At 44.3% G+C, this 16663-nt stretch overlaps 1 protein-coding gene across 13 annotated transcripts in view; it reads right to left on the reverse strand.

Annotated features, from left to right (window-relative positions):
* Positions 1-16663, reverse strand: part of NPRL3 (NPR3 like, GATOR1 complex subunit) — a 108239-nt gene that overhangs the window by 38103 nt on the left and 53473 nt on the right. For 12 of the 13 annotated variants that reach the window (XM_050968249.1, XM_050968239.1, XM_050968238.1 and 9 more), the window contains 2 exons: positions 16051-16157; positions 7512-7641 (listed from right to left, as the gene is read on the reverse strand). In XM_050968249.1, the coding sequence (XP_050824206.1) occupies positions 7512-7641; positions 16051-16157 (237 nt within the window). The remainder of the gene's footprint in view (positions 1-7511; positions 7642-16050; positions 16158-16663) is intronic. The other variant, XM_050968246.1, reaches the window with a different exon arrangement.

A 16663-nucleotide genomic window follows, 5' to 3' on the forward strand; every position in this document is an offset into this window, starting at 1 on the left:
ATACATGTCTTTATTTAAGCTGGAACTTCCAAACACTAAACGAATATTGCACAAGAGGACTGCTCGAGATATAACTAAACATCCTAAGAACTTCTCCTTCCCCCTCTGGGCTTCCAGAGGCTGAAAACTGAGGAACTGAAAAGGGAATGTAGAACAATGGGGCTTATGTTACAAGGCATTATATTATCTAATTAGAATTCTGTTATTTCAAAAATGTAGATCGTTATCTATAAAGTGAGTTTAGGAAAGATAATAGCTAATATACAGTAGATAATAATAGTTCACAGTAGTTTATGATATAAGTCTTAGTAGAAAAAACTAACTGATTTACTTGTGATTATTTCCCACTTGATTGATTTATACTTTACCCCGAACTGATTAGAGGCTAAATTATGTTTTATCTCAGATTGTCTCTGCCACTCCTTATTGCTCTGATTCATGCCACTGCTCCATTGGGCTCATTACAAGTATACCTTATTAGGGAAATCATTTGCAGTCAAAGATGGTTTTATTTTGCATATGCTCAATGAGCAGAGTTAAGGCTGACTATGCAAATTTAGTTTGGCATTTTTTTATTTTTAAGAAGTTAGAGAGAACCTTAAGGTTATTTAGTTAACTTAATGTCTTTCTTATTGCTGTAAAATGGTACAAAGCCCAGATTTATAAATATCAGTTCCTAAAAACGTGTAATATGAGGCTTTTGCATACACAAACAAAAACAAGGAATCCCTACCAACTCATCACAGAGAATAAGAATAGTCTGAAGTTTCAGTAGCTAGGAAAAAATTACAAGGGCTACTAGTCCTCAATTTTCAGGACAAAAACGGTCACCAAGTAGAATGAGGAAGAAACTTCATCAACAATATAAAATTTCACAGCTAGGTATATTTATGCCTCTCTCTCTCTGAAGCATCTAGTCTTAGTCACTATCCAAGACAGGAGGACTGACCAGGCCTGTTATACTGTGTGTGTAAAGAGTAATCTTAGTAGATTTTTTATTGGTGCACTTTGAGCCCTACCTCACTCAAATCACAATCAGAATAACTTCTTCTCTTGCAACTGACTGACTACATTGCCAGATGTTACTTTTCTGTAAATATAGACAGTGGTCAATGCCATGTATGCAGCAGAGGCCATGTCTACACTACCACTTATGTAGGCAAAATTTATATAATTTCAGACATGTAACAAAAACACACCCTTGAGCAACATAAGTTTCGCCAGCATAAGAGGTAGTGTGCATAGTGCTATGTCGGTGGAAGAGTTTCTCTCGCCGACATAGCTACTGAAGTTCATTGGGGGTGATTTATGTCAACAGGAGAGCTCTGTGCTCCTGTAAGGCCTCTAGTGTAGACATAGTCACAAAAGTAGGGGGACGAGTGCAAATGCAAAAATAACCCAATTAAAGAAGCTTTTGCCAAAAGTTCAGTTTATAATAGCAAGAGAAAGTTACTCACCCTACAGTAACTGAGGTTCTTCGAGATGTGTGTCCCTGCGGGCGCTCCACTCCAGGTGACGGTGCGTCTCAGCACCATTGATCAGAGATCTTGGGTAGCAGTGCCTGGTTAGGACACACACACTCAGCTGCTGCCTCGCAGTCTTGTTAAGAGTCTGCCTGAGCACGCGCGTCCCATGCCCCTCTCAGTTCCTTCTCTACCATGGAGAAGTCAGAATAGTACTCCAAAGTAGAGGGGAGGAGCGCAGGGAGTGGAGCACCCACCGGGACACACATCTCGAAGAACCTCAGTTACTGCAAGGTGAGTAACTTTCTCTTCTTCCTGAAGTGCTGTCCCTGTGGGTGCTCCACTCCAGGTGAATGTGAAGCAGTACACACTGTGGCTGGTGGGACTTTGGAGTTGCAGCAGTGAGTACTGTAGACAGTACTGTATGGCCTACTATGGTGTCTATCATGGTATCTTGCGTGATAGCATAGCGTTTGGTAAATGTGTGTTCAGATGACCATGTGGCCACCTTACAGATATCGGGAATGGGTACGTTATGGAGGAAGGCAAAGGATGTTGACATAGCTTGAGTACAATGAGTTCTGATGCCTTCAGGCGGTTGAGCATTCTGAATACAGTAACAGGATCTGATGCAGTCAGAGATCCACTTGGAAAGGCGTTGCTTAGAGATGGCCGTACCCTTCAATCTCTCGGTAGCGGAGACAAATAATCATGAGGGCTTATGAAATGGTTTAGTCCTGTCTAAATAGAAGGCAATTGCTCATATGACGTCGAGGGTATGCAGAGTCGCCTCGTGCGGAGTCTCATGAGGTTTGGGATAGAATGTAGGTAAGTATATTGGTTGGTTAAGGTGGAAGGTGGACACCACCTTAGGGAAAAATTTAGAGTGTGGTTGCAGGGTAACTTTATCTTTAGAAAAGGTTGTGTAGGGAGGGTACGTCATCAGGGCACTTATTTCCCCTACTCTCCTTGCTGATGTTATAGCAACCAAAAAAGCTACCTTCATGGACATGTAAAGAAGAGATGAGGTAGCTAAGGGTTCGAATGGAGGTTTCATAAGACTGCAAAGAACAAGATTGAGATTCCATGCAGCTGTCAATGGATAAATCTCAGGTTACAGATTTTGTAGGCCCGTGAGAAGGCGTTTTATGGTGGGGTGGGCAAAGAGTGAAAGTTGTCTAACAAATCATGGAAGGTGGTGAGGTGTACTCTGCTGGAGCTGAGCGAGAGTCTGTCCTGTTTTAGTTTCAAACGGTAGTATAGGATGTTAGGAAGGGTTACAGCATGGGGTGTTAAGTGTTTACATGAGCACCACAGGGAGAAGCGCTTCCACTTCTGCAGGTAAGTTTTATGAGTGGAGTCTTTTCTACTACGCAGGAGGACATATCGGACTTGCTCAGAACAGGCTAGTTCGTGGTTCTGGAACCATGAAGGAACTATGCTGTCAGGTGGAGTTTCTGGAGCTGAGGGTGAAGAATCCACCCATTGTCCTGAGAAAGCAGATCTGGTCTGTTGGGAAGAGTCCATGGAGGATGAGTGGACATGTGGAACAGGCAAGGATACCATGTCTGTCTTGGCCAAGCCGGGGCAATAAGTATGACCCAGGCCTTGTCTCTGATCTTGTGCAGAACCCTGTGTATCTGAGGGATCGGTGGAAAGGCGTAGATGAGAGAGTTGTTCCATGGGATGAGGAATGCGTCTCCTAGGGATGCAATCCTGAATCCCACTCTGGAGAAAAATAGGTAGCATTTGCGATTATGGGTTGTGGAAAAGAGGTCTACTGACAGGGTGCCTCAGTGGGAGAAGAGCTCTTGTAGTATTGCAGGGTGCAACTTCCATTCGTATTCTGTGGAGAAGTGTCTGCTAAGTGCGTTGGCAGTAGTGTTGTGGCAGCTGGGTAGGTATGAAGCAGTGATTGTATGTCATGTTGAATGCACCAATTCCACAACCGGATGGCATCCACACATAGGGAGTGTGATCATGCTCCCCCCTCGGCCCCCCGGTCTGTTGATGTAAAATATACATGCTATATTGTCCGTTAGGACCCGGATAGATTTGTTCTTTATGAGAGGAAAGAAGTGAAGGCAGGCTTGTCTCACTGCTCTGAGCTCTAGATTTATGTGTAGACGTGTCTCTGGCACGGATCAGTGGCCTTGTGCCGTGTGTCCCCCCAGATGCACTCCCCAACCGATCAGGGAAGCGTGCGTGGTGAGCATGAGCATTGGGGATCATTGCTGGAAGGTAACACCCATGCAGAGGTTCTCTGGTCTTGTCCACCATTGTAGGGAAGCTAGTATGTTTGCTGGAGGAGTTAGCAGCATGCAGAGGCTGTACCTGCTGGGTTTGTAGTTGGAGTTGAGCCAACCCTGAAGACATCTCATGTGCAGCCTGGGGTACTTGACCACAAAGGTGGTGGCTGTCATGTGGCCAAGGAGCTGTAGGCAAATTCTTGACTGTATCCTGGGACGAACAGAGCGTGCATATGAGATGTGTAATAGAGAGGAATCTGTTGTTTGGGAGTGAGGCTTTGGTTCGAACTGAGTCCAGATGAGCGTCAATGAATTCGATTTGCTGTGTAGGTGTCAGGGTGGATTTTTGGATGTTTATTTGCAGGCCTAAGCTGTGGAAAAGGGAGATGAGGAAATGGGTAGCTTGTAGTGTCTCATTGTATGAGCTGCCTTTGATGAGGCATAGTCTATGTAGGGGAAAAGTATGATCCCGTGTCTGCAGAGGTGGGCCACAACTACAACTAGGGTCTTGGAGAACACTCTCGGTGCTGTGGAGAGTCCCAAAGGGAGAACCCTGTATTGAAAATGATGTCTGAGTGTGAATTGTAGGAAGTGTCTGTGGGCTGGATGAATGGATATGTGAAAATAGGCATCCTGTAAGTCAAGGGCTGTGAACCAGTCCCCTTGTTCCAGTGCAGGTATTATTGTGCCCAGTGTGATCATCTTGAATTTCTGTACCCTTACGAATTTCTTCAGTCGGCGTGGGTCTAGTACAGTAACTCCTCACTTAAAGTCATCTCGGTTAATGTTGTTTTGTTGCTGATCATTAGAGAACATGCTAATTTAAAAGTTGTGCAATGCTCCCTTCTAACGTTGTTTGGCAGCCACCTGCTTTGTCCACTGCTTGCAGGAAGAACAGCCCAATGGAGCTAGCTGGTGGGTGGTTGGAACCAGGGTGGACTGATAGCCCCCTATCAGCTCCCTGCTCCCCTAAGTTCCCTGTGCAGCAGCTGCCCAATTGCAGCTGTCCCTCCCCTCACTGCCATGTGCTGCTCCTGCCCTCTGCCTTGGAGCTGCTTCCTGAGACTCCTGCTTGCTGTGTGGGGGGAATAAGAGGGGGACTAATGTCAGGGTGTCCCCCTCCCCCTTGCAACCCACCTACCCCATCTTCCGTAGAGCAGGGGGGACACACGACAGGCAGTAGCAGCTGCAGTCCAGTCTCAGCTTGCTGATCTAATTAACAAGGCAGTGTACTTCTGACCCCACTCTTCATATTTAAAGGGGAAATGTGCATCTCTCTCTCTCTCTCTCTCACACACACACACACACACACACACACCTCTCCGCCCTCCCTCTTTTCCTGCTGCCTTGTACAGTAGAGTGTGAGAGTTAACCCTTGAGGGCTCAGGCAATTGCTAGTTCATCATTTAGCAGTAAGGCATTCCCTGGAAATATCCCACCCTCTGACTCTTCCACCTCAACCAAGCTTCACAATCATCACTGTGTACCAGTATTAAATTGTTTGTTTAAAACTTATAGTGTGTGAGGGTGGAAAGAGAATGGATGGATGGGGTCTTGTCTAGTGAAAAAAAAATTTCCCTGGAACCTAACCCCCTCATTTACATTAATTCTTATGGGGAAATTGGATTCACTTAACATCATTTTGCTTAAAGTCGCATTTTTCAGGAACATAACTACAATATTCAATGAGGAGTTACTGTATAGGCCTCCACCCCCCGGCCTTCTTCTGGGTCAGAGAGTAGTGGGAGTAGAACCCTTTTCCTCAATGTTGTGTTTGGCACAGGTTCCCCGGCACCTAGCTGTAGAATATGAGCCACTTCTACGCGAAGTAGGTGCTTGTGAGAGGGGTCCCTGAAGAGGGACAGGGAAGGGTAGGATATAAAAGGGATGGAGTAACTGGACTGAACTATTTCCAGGACCCAATGGTCCTGTGTAATCTGCTGCCAGGCATGGTGGAAAACCTGGAGGCGGTGGCCAAATGGGCAAATAGGGGGTGGAGTCAAGAGGTGGTCTGCAGACCCTAGACCAACAATTCAAAATTGTTGTTTATTTTCTGATGGGTGGGAGGTAGTTGTGCTTGGTTTTGTCTATGCATAGGAGGTCTAGTGTGATTCCTGGGTATATCATATGGTCTGGGCTGAGGCTGGTGATACTGTTGTGTGCATGGTCTCTGATAAGGTTGATACTGTTGTCTCCTGGGAAGGGATGGGTAAATGCCCAAGGTGTGCAAGATTGCTTTAGAGTCTTTCATCGTGTGAAGGACAAACTCTTTTCCAAGAAAACAAACTATCTTTATCAAAGGGGAGGTCCTCCACTTTGGTCTGCAGGTCTTTGGAGATACTGGATGCAGAGAGCCAGGAAGATCTGCACATAACCACTGCAGTTGCGGTAGTGCAGGCTGCTGTGTCCGCCATGTCTAGAGATGCCTGTAGGACCACTCTGGATACCAACTGGCCCTTGACGAGGACTGACTTAAAGTCTGCTCTCCTATCCTCTGGGATATGGGAGGTAAAATCAAAGAGTTTATTGCAGTTATCTAAGCCATAGCTTGCAAGCAGGGTGAAATAGTTTGCCATTCTGAATTGCAGAGTGGAGGAGGTATAAACCTTGCGGCCCAAGAGGTCAGCAGCACCAGAACGCACCGTCACCTGGAGTGGAGCACCCACAGGGACAGCACTCGAAGCAAAACAAAGCATTTTCATAGAGCTGGTGACCTGAGGCCATTCGCTCTTCCCAACCTTTCATTAATCCTCAGGAAATTCCCCAAGCCTTAATCACTATTGCTTGAACAAACAGTAAAACACAAATCTGAAAACCTTAATACTATAATATTGTAACACATGCACTTTTGTTGACTACATGCTGAAGTCCACTTCTTGGATTAGCCTTTAAACTCCTTCAGCATCATACAGAAGCTTAAGTAAATACACAGTACAGCTTGCTTTTAAATCCTGATTGCAAGTCTAAAGCAGCTGGAATATATAAAAATAGCTCTTTATCTTTGTGTTTCTAAGGAAGATACATTCTATGTAAATATTATAGATGAAAGATTCATGGGGATCAGGACAATTTTCTATAGAGCAAGTAGAATTTTTCATAGATCCCAAAGCCAGAAGGAATCACTATGATCAGCTAATGACCCAGCAGTTCTCAAACTGTGGGTTGCAACTGTGTTTTAATGGGGTCTCCAGGGCTGATGTTAGACTTGCTTGGGCCCGGGGCCAAAGCCAAAGCCCCTCACCTGGTGCTGAAGCTGTCAGGCTTTGGCTTTGCCCTCCCTGCCCGTGGCAGTGGAGCTTGGGCAGGCTCAGGCTTCGGTCCCCCCGTCCTGAGGTCATGTAGCAATTTTTGGTGTCAGAAGGGGGTCATGGTGCAATGAAATTTGAGAACCTCCTGTATAACACAGTCCATAGACCTTGCCCTAAATAATATCTGTTTGAACTAGTACTTTTTTTTTTTAAATCCAATTTTGATTTTCAATTTTCCCTTGTCATCTTACTCAGGGCATTTTATAAAATGCAAAGGAGTACGCTCAGCCATTTCATTAAGCAACATGCTTTTCAGCACAGATCACTCAAATGGTTCCAACTAGACCTGCCTAAGGATTTTTATCATGTGGATGTAGAGTAATTTGAATGGGTGGCTAGGAAGCCCAGTAATTGAAAGATTTTTGAATACACAAGAGCTCTGAAAGCTCCTAGTTGGACATTCTCATCCCCACGCTCACATTAAACATATCAATCATAAGGAGTCTGGTGTTTGTCAATCATGAGCTTTTACATGCTCCCCCATAACTTACCTCTTGTACTGGCGGAGCTAGCGGATTCTTGAACTCTGATAAGGAAACTGGCAAAGAGAACTTGGAAAGCACAGACGGCAAATCATGGCCAGGAAACTGACAGGAAAATTCCTCTGCCAAAGGGGAGTAACTATGAAAAAGAGGCGCAAGAAGAAATTACTCTTGCACTGTTGTCTAAACAGAATTTACATACACTTAATAATACACATTCATTGCACAAGATGTGCCAATTCACAACATAAATATTCTTTGTGTTTTAGGCAAATAATAAAGAACCCTATTATGGTTTATGACATCTAGTATCCTGATTAAGTGAGAAAATAAAGAACATATTCAACGTGGTATTAGCTTTAGCCACAGCAATTTTTTTATTTTAATCACAGAATCTTATTAATTAATTGGATCCATTTTCCCATGGCCACTACAGATTTTTTTAAAAAATTCATTAAACAGATGCAATATCTTCATCTCATTACCTCTAGCTCCTTTGGAAGGACAAATCATCATCTAAGGGTTTGTCTACCCAGTGGAGTAATGTGCACTTCTGGGGGTGGGATTTCTAAAGCACAGAGGTGTGTTTCACATTAATTAGTCCACTTAGACCCTGCTGATGTACACTAAAGGTCTGTCTACACTTAGAGCTGAAGATGTGAGTTAGTAGTGCAGTCACAGTAGCAAGGGCAGCGGCTTGAGCTAGCTGCCCAGTACATACCCATGGAGTCTGTGTGGGTTTGTCCTCGGGGGAAACTAGCCCTTCCTACTGCTCGCTGCTGTACCATGGCTACACAACTATAGCTAGCATGCTAGCTTGATAAGATCTAGCATGAGCTCATCTCCTTGAGATAGGAATCACAACCGAAGCTCCAGGTGTAGGCATACCCTAAAGGTTCCCCACTGCACTCTAAAGTAATTCTGTTTCAAACAGCACTAGGTTAAAGCACACTAGACCTGCTGGTGTGCATTAAAGATACCCTACCGAGACCAATTTCTGTGCAACACATTAGTGCACTTTAAACCCCGCCTTCATGTAAGTGCACATTATCGCATAGTATAGACAAATCACACTCTGCTTCAGCACAAACTTCTACTGTTTGCCTTATCTAGACAAACCCTTACATGTGCTAAGAGGTCAAGATCAGGTTGGGGTCAGCTAACAGACTACATCTATTGCCTAATCACACAATAGCACCTTTACCTTGACTTAGCTGGCTGAGGTAAAATCTTAGACTCCTCCGTAGGCTTGACTTAAATGTGTTCTTCCATATTGCTTAGGGCACAGGCTCACAACTTACATAATTAGGAATATACAGTTTTCCAGAGAGATAGTACAAAGGATTGTCCCCACAAACAGTCCCCCCTTTACTTCCATGCTTGACAGAAAAGATTGGCCTTGATAAAGTCTAACTCTGCAAAGCAGATGGAGGAGGTAATTCCAGAGTCAAGAGCCCCCAACTGAGAACTCCCAGAGACCAGGACCATCACAAATAAGTATAGGAATTGCTACCTCCATAGCCCCAAATGAACTCAACTGCTGTGACAAGGTAGGTGAGGTAATAACTTTTACTGGACCAACTTTTGTTGGTGGGAGGGAGAAACAAGCTTTCAAGCTACACAGAGCTGTTCTACAGGTCTGGGAAAGGTATTCAGTGTCACAGCTAAATACAAGGTTGAACAGATAGGTTAGCATAAATAGCACATAGTCTCTCTAAGGGACCATTTAAGGTGAAGTGGCCCATTAACACCTCTGTAGTCATAGGACAAAAAGGAGGGTTAGTTAGCTACAGATTGCTGTAATAAGTCATAAATCCAGTGTCTTTATTAAAAGGGAACCAAGGCAGATACAACTCCCAGGCAGAGAGTGGCCAGAGCACTCTGACTGAAAGAATATGGGGACTCAAAAATCATCCTGAAGCCACTCATCACACAAAGGGTCAGCTTCCTCCAGGGCACAACTGACTTCCTCCACAAACTCCATAACATCAACAACCTCCCTCAGAACACCATCTTTGCCACCATGGATGTCACTTCCCCATATAATAACATTCCTTACAATGAAAGCATAGCTGCCTGCCTCAAATATTTATAAGACAATGGGCAACCCTCAGATATTCACCCCAAACACAAACTGCCAAACTCATCCATTTCATCCTCACCCATAACAATTTTATGTTCAACAATACACATTTTATGCAAACCATGGGAACAGCCCTGGGTACCAGGATGGCTCCCCAATATGCCAATCTCTTCCTGGGCCACCTTGAAAAATTTCTGGACAAACATACCACAAAACCATTGATATACCTGAGATGCATAGATGATATTTTCAGCTTCTGGACAGACAACTTAAACTCTCTCATAGATTTCCACCACAACTTCAATAATTACCATTAAACTCTCTCTGGAACACTCCCACACTAGCATCAACTTCCTGGAGACCAAAATCAGCTTCAGCAGTGGAACACCACAGACAACTATATATAAGAAACCCATAGATCACCACACTTAACATCATAGATCCAGTAACCACCCTAAACACACCAAAAAATCTGTTATCTGCAGCCAGGCACTCAGATAACACAGAATATACTCTGAAGAGAAAATCCAGGATATACATCTTAAAACATGCAAAGCTGCTTTCACCAAACAAGGACACTTCACCAGAGAAGTAAATGTAATCATGGAACAGGCCGCCCAAATACCCAGAGAGAACCAGCTTCAACACAGAAATAAAAGTCTCTCTGATCTTACACCTCTAGTTGTCACCTACCATCCCACACTGGAATCCATATGAGATATCATCAAACAAGTAAAACACATACTTGATGGGGATCCTATCCTGAAGAAATCTTTCCTTAATCCCTTCTTCTGACTTCAAACAACCCCCCAAACTCTTCAAGATCACCATCAGAAGCAAGCTCCCCACAGACCAAGACACACTATCTCTAAGTAGCACCAGACCCTATCAGAACAACAGATGCAAAATCTGCAGACCTATCTCCTCTGCTACGATAAACAATATATCCCGCTTCCCACCCCCCTCTCACCACGCACACGCACACACTACACCTTTCAAGATCCATGGGTGCTAGACATGCCTATCACAACATGTGATATACCTCATCCAGGGCACTAAATACCCCAAAAACAACTATGTGGGTGAAACTAGACAATCATTATGCTCTTGAATGAGCTAACACAGGAAAATGGCAAAAGAGAAAAACACATCGCCTATGGTGAACAATTTTCACAAAGTGATCACTCTATGTCTGAGCTATCAGTCCTCATCCTCAAAGAAAACCTGCTCAACATTTTCAAAAGCTGAGCCTGGGAGCTTAAAATCACAACCTCGCTATACACTAAAAATCATGGTCTTAATAAAGACACTGGACTTAAGGATTATCACAAAACGTGTAACCCACTAACCCCACTTTTTATCCTATGACTATAGGGGTGTTAACAGGCAACTTCACCTTAGAATATATGCTAAAATTATGTGTTTGACCTTGTATTTAGCTATGACACTGAGTACCTTTTCCAGACCTGAGGAAGAGCTCTTAGCTCAAAATATTGTCTCTCTTGCCAACAGAAGTTGGTCCAATAAAGGATATTACATCACCCACCTTGTCTTTCTAATATCCTGGGACCAACACAGCTACAACACCATCGCACTCAATTGCTGTGGCAGATCCCAAGGAGAGGAGAGTCTTTCAGAAAGCCAGCAACTAGGCCAGGTTGTGGTTTATGAATCAATGTCAGAACCTGGAACCGTACTCAGAAAAAAAATAGGAAACCAGCACAACTATTGAAGAACAGGTATAATAGGTTTCCATGGACTAAACTTGCCAGTGCAAAAGCCAATACCAATGGTAGCTGTCACTTCAAAGTAGTTTGTGTGTAGATTACACATTATACATGTACATTACACACTGCAGTAATCCAAAGCAGATGTGACAGCCACCAGTGCATAAAGGTGCTCATGGGCTCAATAACACCCGAGGTTCCAGAAATAATCTGGAATTTGAAAACACCTCAACTGCAAGTTCAGTGGGGAAAAGGTGGACAACTTTTTAACAGTGGAGCAGGAGTTACCCAACATACCTCAACATCCTTCTCCCACTCCATTACCATCTCTATCTGGCACAGGCTGAGCTTTATATGCAGCTCATCTTTATCCAAGCAACAGCCTTGATGAGAAGTCATGACTACCACTAGGATTAAATTACAATGAAAACAGTGACTGTAATGGACCCCACAATGTTGCTGCTGTTTATGCTTTTGAGTTACCTGCTACTGAAATATCACATACCAGGCATGCAGACATGCTGCCTATCAAAAGCAGCTACCCACTGATTTAACCACACAGAACTTACTGAGATGTTTGTCGTGTTTTGAGTATTTCCATATTGCTTAGAATCATAGTTTAAGGTCAGAAGGGACCACTAGATCATCTAGCCCAGGAGTGGGCAAACTACGGCCTGCGCACCGGATTCAGCCCGCAAGCAGTTTTAAGCAGGCCCACGAGCTGCACCACGTGGCTCAGTCCCACTCCAGCCAGGGCGCTGGCTTGGGGGCTGCACCACGGAGCTCCTGGAAGATGCAGCATGGCCCCACTCCGGCTCCTACACGCTCCAACAGGAGCTGCAGGGGCGGTGTGTATAGCTGCCTGTCTGTGCCTCCATGTAGGAGCTGGAGAAGGAACATGCCACTGCTTCCAGGAGCCGCTTGAGGTAAGCGTCACTTAGAGTCTCTCCCCACACCCTAACCCCTTGCCCCAGCTCTGATCCCCCTCCCACTCTTCAAACCCCTCAGTCCTAGCCCCCTCCTGCACCCCAATCTCTCATACCTAGCCCCATCCAAGAGCCCGCACCCCTAGCCAGAGCCTGCACCCCTTCCCACGTCCCTGCCCTGATCCCCCTACTGCCCTCCAAACCCCTCAGTCCCAGCCCAAAGCCCCTCTTACGCCCCAAACTCCTCATCCCCAGCCCAACCCGAGCCTGCACCCAACTCCTGCACCCCAACCTCAATTTTGTGAGCATTGATGGCCTGCCCATACAATTTCTATTACCCGATATGGCCCTCGGGCCAAAAAGTTTGCCCACCCTTGATCTAGTCTGACTTCCTCTATATCACAGGCCATCAACACCACCCAGCACCTGCACGGCGCACGTTAAACACATCAAGTGAAATTAGACCAAAGTATTATAGCCCAGAGGAGACTAAACAATTATGTGCCACATGCAAAAAATATGAAAGACCAAGGTATGACATTGCACTTCATATGTTTATGGAACTATGCTTATGAGTGTAAATATAATGTAAGTGGAATATGCTTTATGTAAAAGGTTATTAGTAAGGTATCATTACAAAGCTTATAATCTACTGAGTGTGTTCATCCTATTTGTATGAATGAATCATTCTTGTATCTGAAGCTAGAAATATGAAGTATTATTCTGAAGTCTTGATGTAACTATGCAATGTGTGGGCACTTAGTGGTGGCTTGGAATCTTGATAGCTCCCATTAACTAGGACAACTGGTTGTGAACGGCTCTGTTTACCTGCAAGTCTTCCTGTGTACCTGATGTGGTGTGATAAAGTTTCTCTTCTATCTCGGTGGGTCCTGCGCTTATTGGTGGATTATTTGTTCACCTCAGACATTCACCATGTGGGTCAGGGAACAGCCCAGAGACCTTCCCTTCTGGTAGAACCCACAGTCCAGGTCAATTTCTCCTGTGTCTACTCTGGGTTCCAGCCCAGGGCCCAGTGGACTGCAGCTGTCTAGAGAGTGTCTCCTGGAACAGTTGTGCTACAGCTACAACTCCCTGGGCTACTTCCCCATGGCCTCCTCTCAATACCTTCTTTATCTTCACCACAGGACTTTTTCTCCTGGTGTCAGATAATGCTTGTACTCTTCAATCCTCCAGCAATACGCGTTCCCACTCTCAGCTCCTAGTGCCTCTTGCTCACAGCTCCTCGCATGCACACTACAAACTGAATTGAGGTCCTTTTTAAACTCAGGTGCCCTGATTAGCCAGCCTGTCCTAATTGATTCCAGCAAGTTCCTGCTTGCTCTGGAACTGCCCCTGTTACCTTACCCAGGGAAAAGGGATCTATTTAATCTGGGACTAATTTATTTGCCTTCTAACACTCTCCTGTATCCATCTGGCCTGACCCTGTCACAGTGGGTAATGAAGAATGAGGTCTCACAGGACATGTGACCATGTCATAGGATACTGGAATCCATCTTAAACCTGATGCTTTTCCATTCAGAAGGAGGGGTGAGGACCCAGAGAGACAAAAGATTCCCATCTTCTGCCAAAGCCATAAAAGGGTGTGGAACAGAACAAAGAGGGCTGCCAGACATGAGAAATCCGAGTTACACCTGAGCAGGAACTAACAAGAACTGTACCAGGGGAAAGGATTGGGCCCAATCTAAGGAGGAGTCTAGTCTGTGAAAGCAGCTTATTGGGGGTGAGATATTTCCTGTATCAGTTTCTTAATGTATTAGGCTTAGACCTGCGTGTTTTATAGACTCATAGACTTTAAGGTCAGAAGGGACCATTATGATCGTCTAGTCTGACCTCCTGCACAATGCAGGCCACAGAATCTCACCCATCCACTACTATAACAAACCCCTAACCTATGTCTGAGTTACTGAAGTACTCAAATTATGGTTTGAAGACCCCAAGCTGCAGAGAATTTTTCAGCAAGTGACCCGTGCCCCATGCTGCAGAGAAAGGCGAAAAACCTCCAGGGCCTCTGCTAATCTGCCCTGGAAGAAAATTCCTTCCCAATCCCAAATATGGCGATGAGTTAAACCCTGAGCATGTGGGCAAGACTCACCAGCCAGCACCCAGGAAAGAATTCTCTGTAGTAACTCAGATCCCATCCCATCACAGACCACCGGGCATATTTACCGGCTGATAATCAAAGATCAATTGCCAAAATTAGGCTATCCCATCATACCATCCCCTCCATAAAAACTTTTCAAGCTTAGTCTTAAAGCTAGATATGTCTTTTGCCCCACTACTCCCCTTGGAAGTCTGTTCCAGAACTTCACTCCTCTAATGGTTAGAAACCTTCGTCTAATTTCAAGTCTAAACTTCCTAGTGTCCAGTTTATAGTCATTTGATCTTGTATCCACATTGGTATTAAGCTTAAATAATTCCTCTCCTTCCCTAATATTTATCCCTCTGGTATATTTATAAAGAGAAATCATATCCCCCCTCAACCTTCTTTTGGTTAGGCTAAAGAAGCCAAGCTCTTTGACTCTTCTTTCATAAGATAGGTTTTCCATTCTTCGGATCATCCTAGTAGCCTGTCTCTGAACCTGTTCCAGTTTGAATTCATCCTTCTTAAACATGGGAGACCAGACTGCACACAGTATTCCAGATGAGGTCTCACCAGTGCCTTGTATAACGGTATTAACACCTCCTTATCTTTGCTGGAAATACCTCGCCTGATGCATCTCAAAACCACATTAGCTTTTTTAACGGCCATATCACATTGGCGGCTCATAGTCATCCTGTGATCAACCAGTACTCCGAGGTCCTTCTCCTCCTCTGTTACTTCCAACTGATGTGTCCCCAATTTATAACTAAAATTCTTGTTATTAATCCCTAAATGCATGACCTTGCACTTTTCACTATTAAATTTCATCCATTTGTTTTATTTTGCTTGGTAACTTACTTTGTTCTGTCTGTTATTACTCGAAACCACTTAAAGTCTTCTTTTTACACTTAATAAAAATCACTTTTGTTTATTAATAAACTCAGTAAGTGATTAATACCTGCGGGAGCAAACAGCTGTGCACATCCCTATATCAGTGTTATAGAGATGGACAATTTATGAGTTTACCCTGTATAAGCTTTATACAGAGTAAAATGGATTTATTTGGGGTTTGGATCCCATTGGGAACTGGGTATCCGGGTGCTGGAGATGCGTGACTTGCTGAGCAGTTTTTGGTTAAAATCTGAAGCTCTGAGGGCCTGGACCAGACCTGGGTCTGCGCTGCAGCAGACTAGCATGTCTGGCTCAACAAGGCAGGGTTCTGGAGTCCCAAGCTGGCACGGAAAACGGGCTCAGAGGTAATTCCAGCATACCACGTGATAGCCTCAAGGGGGTCTCTGTGACCGAACCTGTCACACAAGATACACTTATGCCTGAAGCTCCTGGGAATTGATTAAGACAGATACTCCCCTAGGCTCCATGCAAGAGTCCTTCTTGGACATACTCAGCAGCCAAGAGTACTGAAAGGTTTAAAAAGGGTCTATGTTCATAGAGCAATTTCATGATGACAACACTGTACTGAGCTCCTGAAATTTGCTACCCACTCTATAAGTGTGCAAGTGAAGACAAGCACACCTGTCACTGCAAAAGAAGAGCTGCCCAATTCCTTTGTTCATCCCTGCACTGAACAGCCCTTAAGGGCTCATGAAATTCAAGCAAATTATACTATTTGTACATCTCAACAACTTCAATATCCCAGAAAATATCATCGCTCTGCAGTCCCACTACAGGCACTCATGGTCTGTCTACTTACAGACAAACACTGGCATTGGGGGACAGCATATAGACGTTGTTTTCACACAGTGGATAGACAATAATTGCTTTTCCCCAGTAAACCAGATGTGCAGCAAGCTGGAAAACCTGCATTTAAAAAAAGGAGAAAGACACAAGACCAAAGATCATAATTAGAAAAGCAAAACAGCAACATTCAAACTCCCAGCAAAGAATCCTTTATGCTGAGAGGAAAGCCCTGTTTGATTTGAAGAAAGCTAGCATTGTGCCATCACATCACTTCAATGGCAATAGTTGGTCCTCTTCTCCTAGAAGAAAATGATGCAACATGTGGCACATCAAAAAGAGTCTGACAAAGCTTTAACAGAAGTGATGCATTTCCAGGGCTTGGCTTCACATATCTAAGCAAATTTTATATTTCCTGCTTCAAAGGAATTTCTTAGACTGTGCCAGTAAAGGGTTTTACAACCGAGTAGTTTCCTTTATGCTTCACCCATTAATGGTTTACGCATGCATTCCACACACACACAATCCTCAAAATACATTTAATGCGTGACTTCTTAGATTTATATTTTATTTTGAATGTATATGAATGAAATATTACTGAATAATGGGCTCACATCATATCAATGCAT

This window comes from Gopherus flavomarginatus, chromosome 9 (assembly GCF_025201925.1).
Source record: "Gopherus flavomarginatus isolate rGopFla2 chromosome 9, rGopFla2.mat.asm, whole genome shotgun sequence".
NCBI lineage: Eukaryota > Metazoa > Chordata > Testudines > Testudinidae > Gopherus > Gopherus flavomarginatus.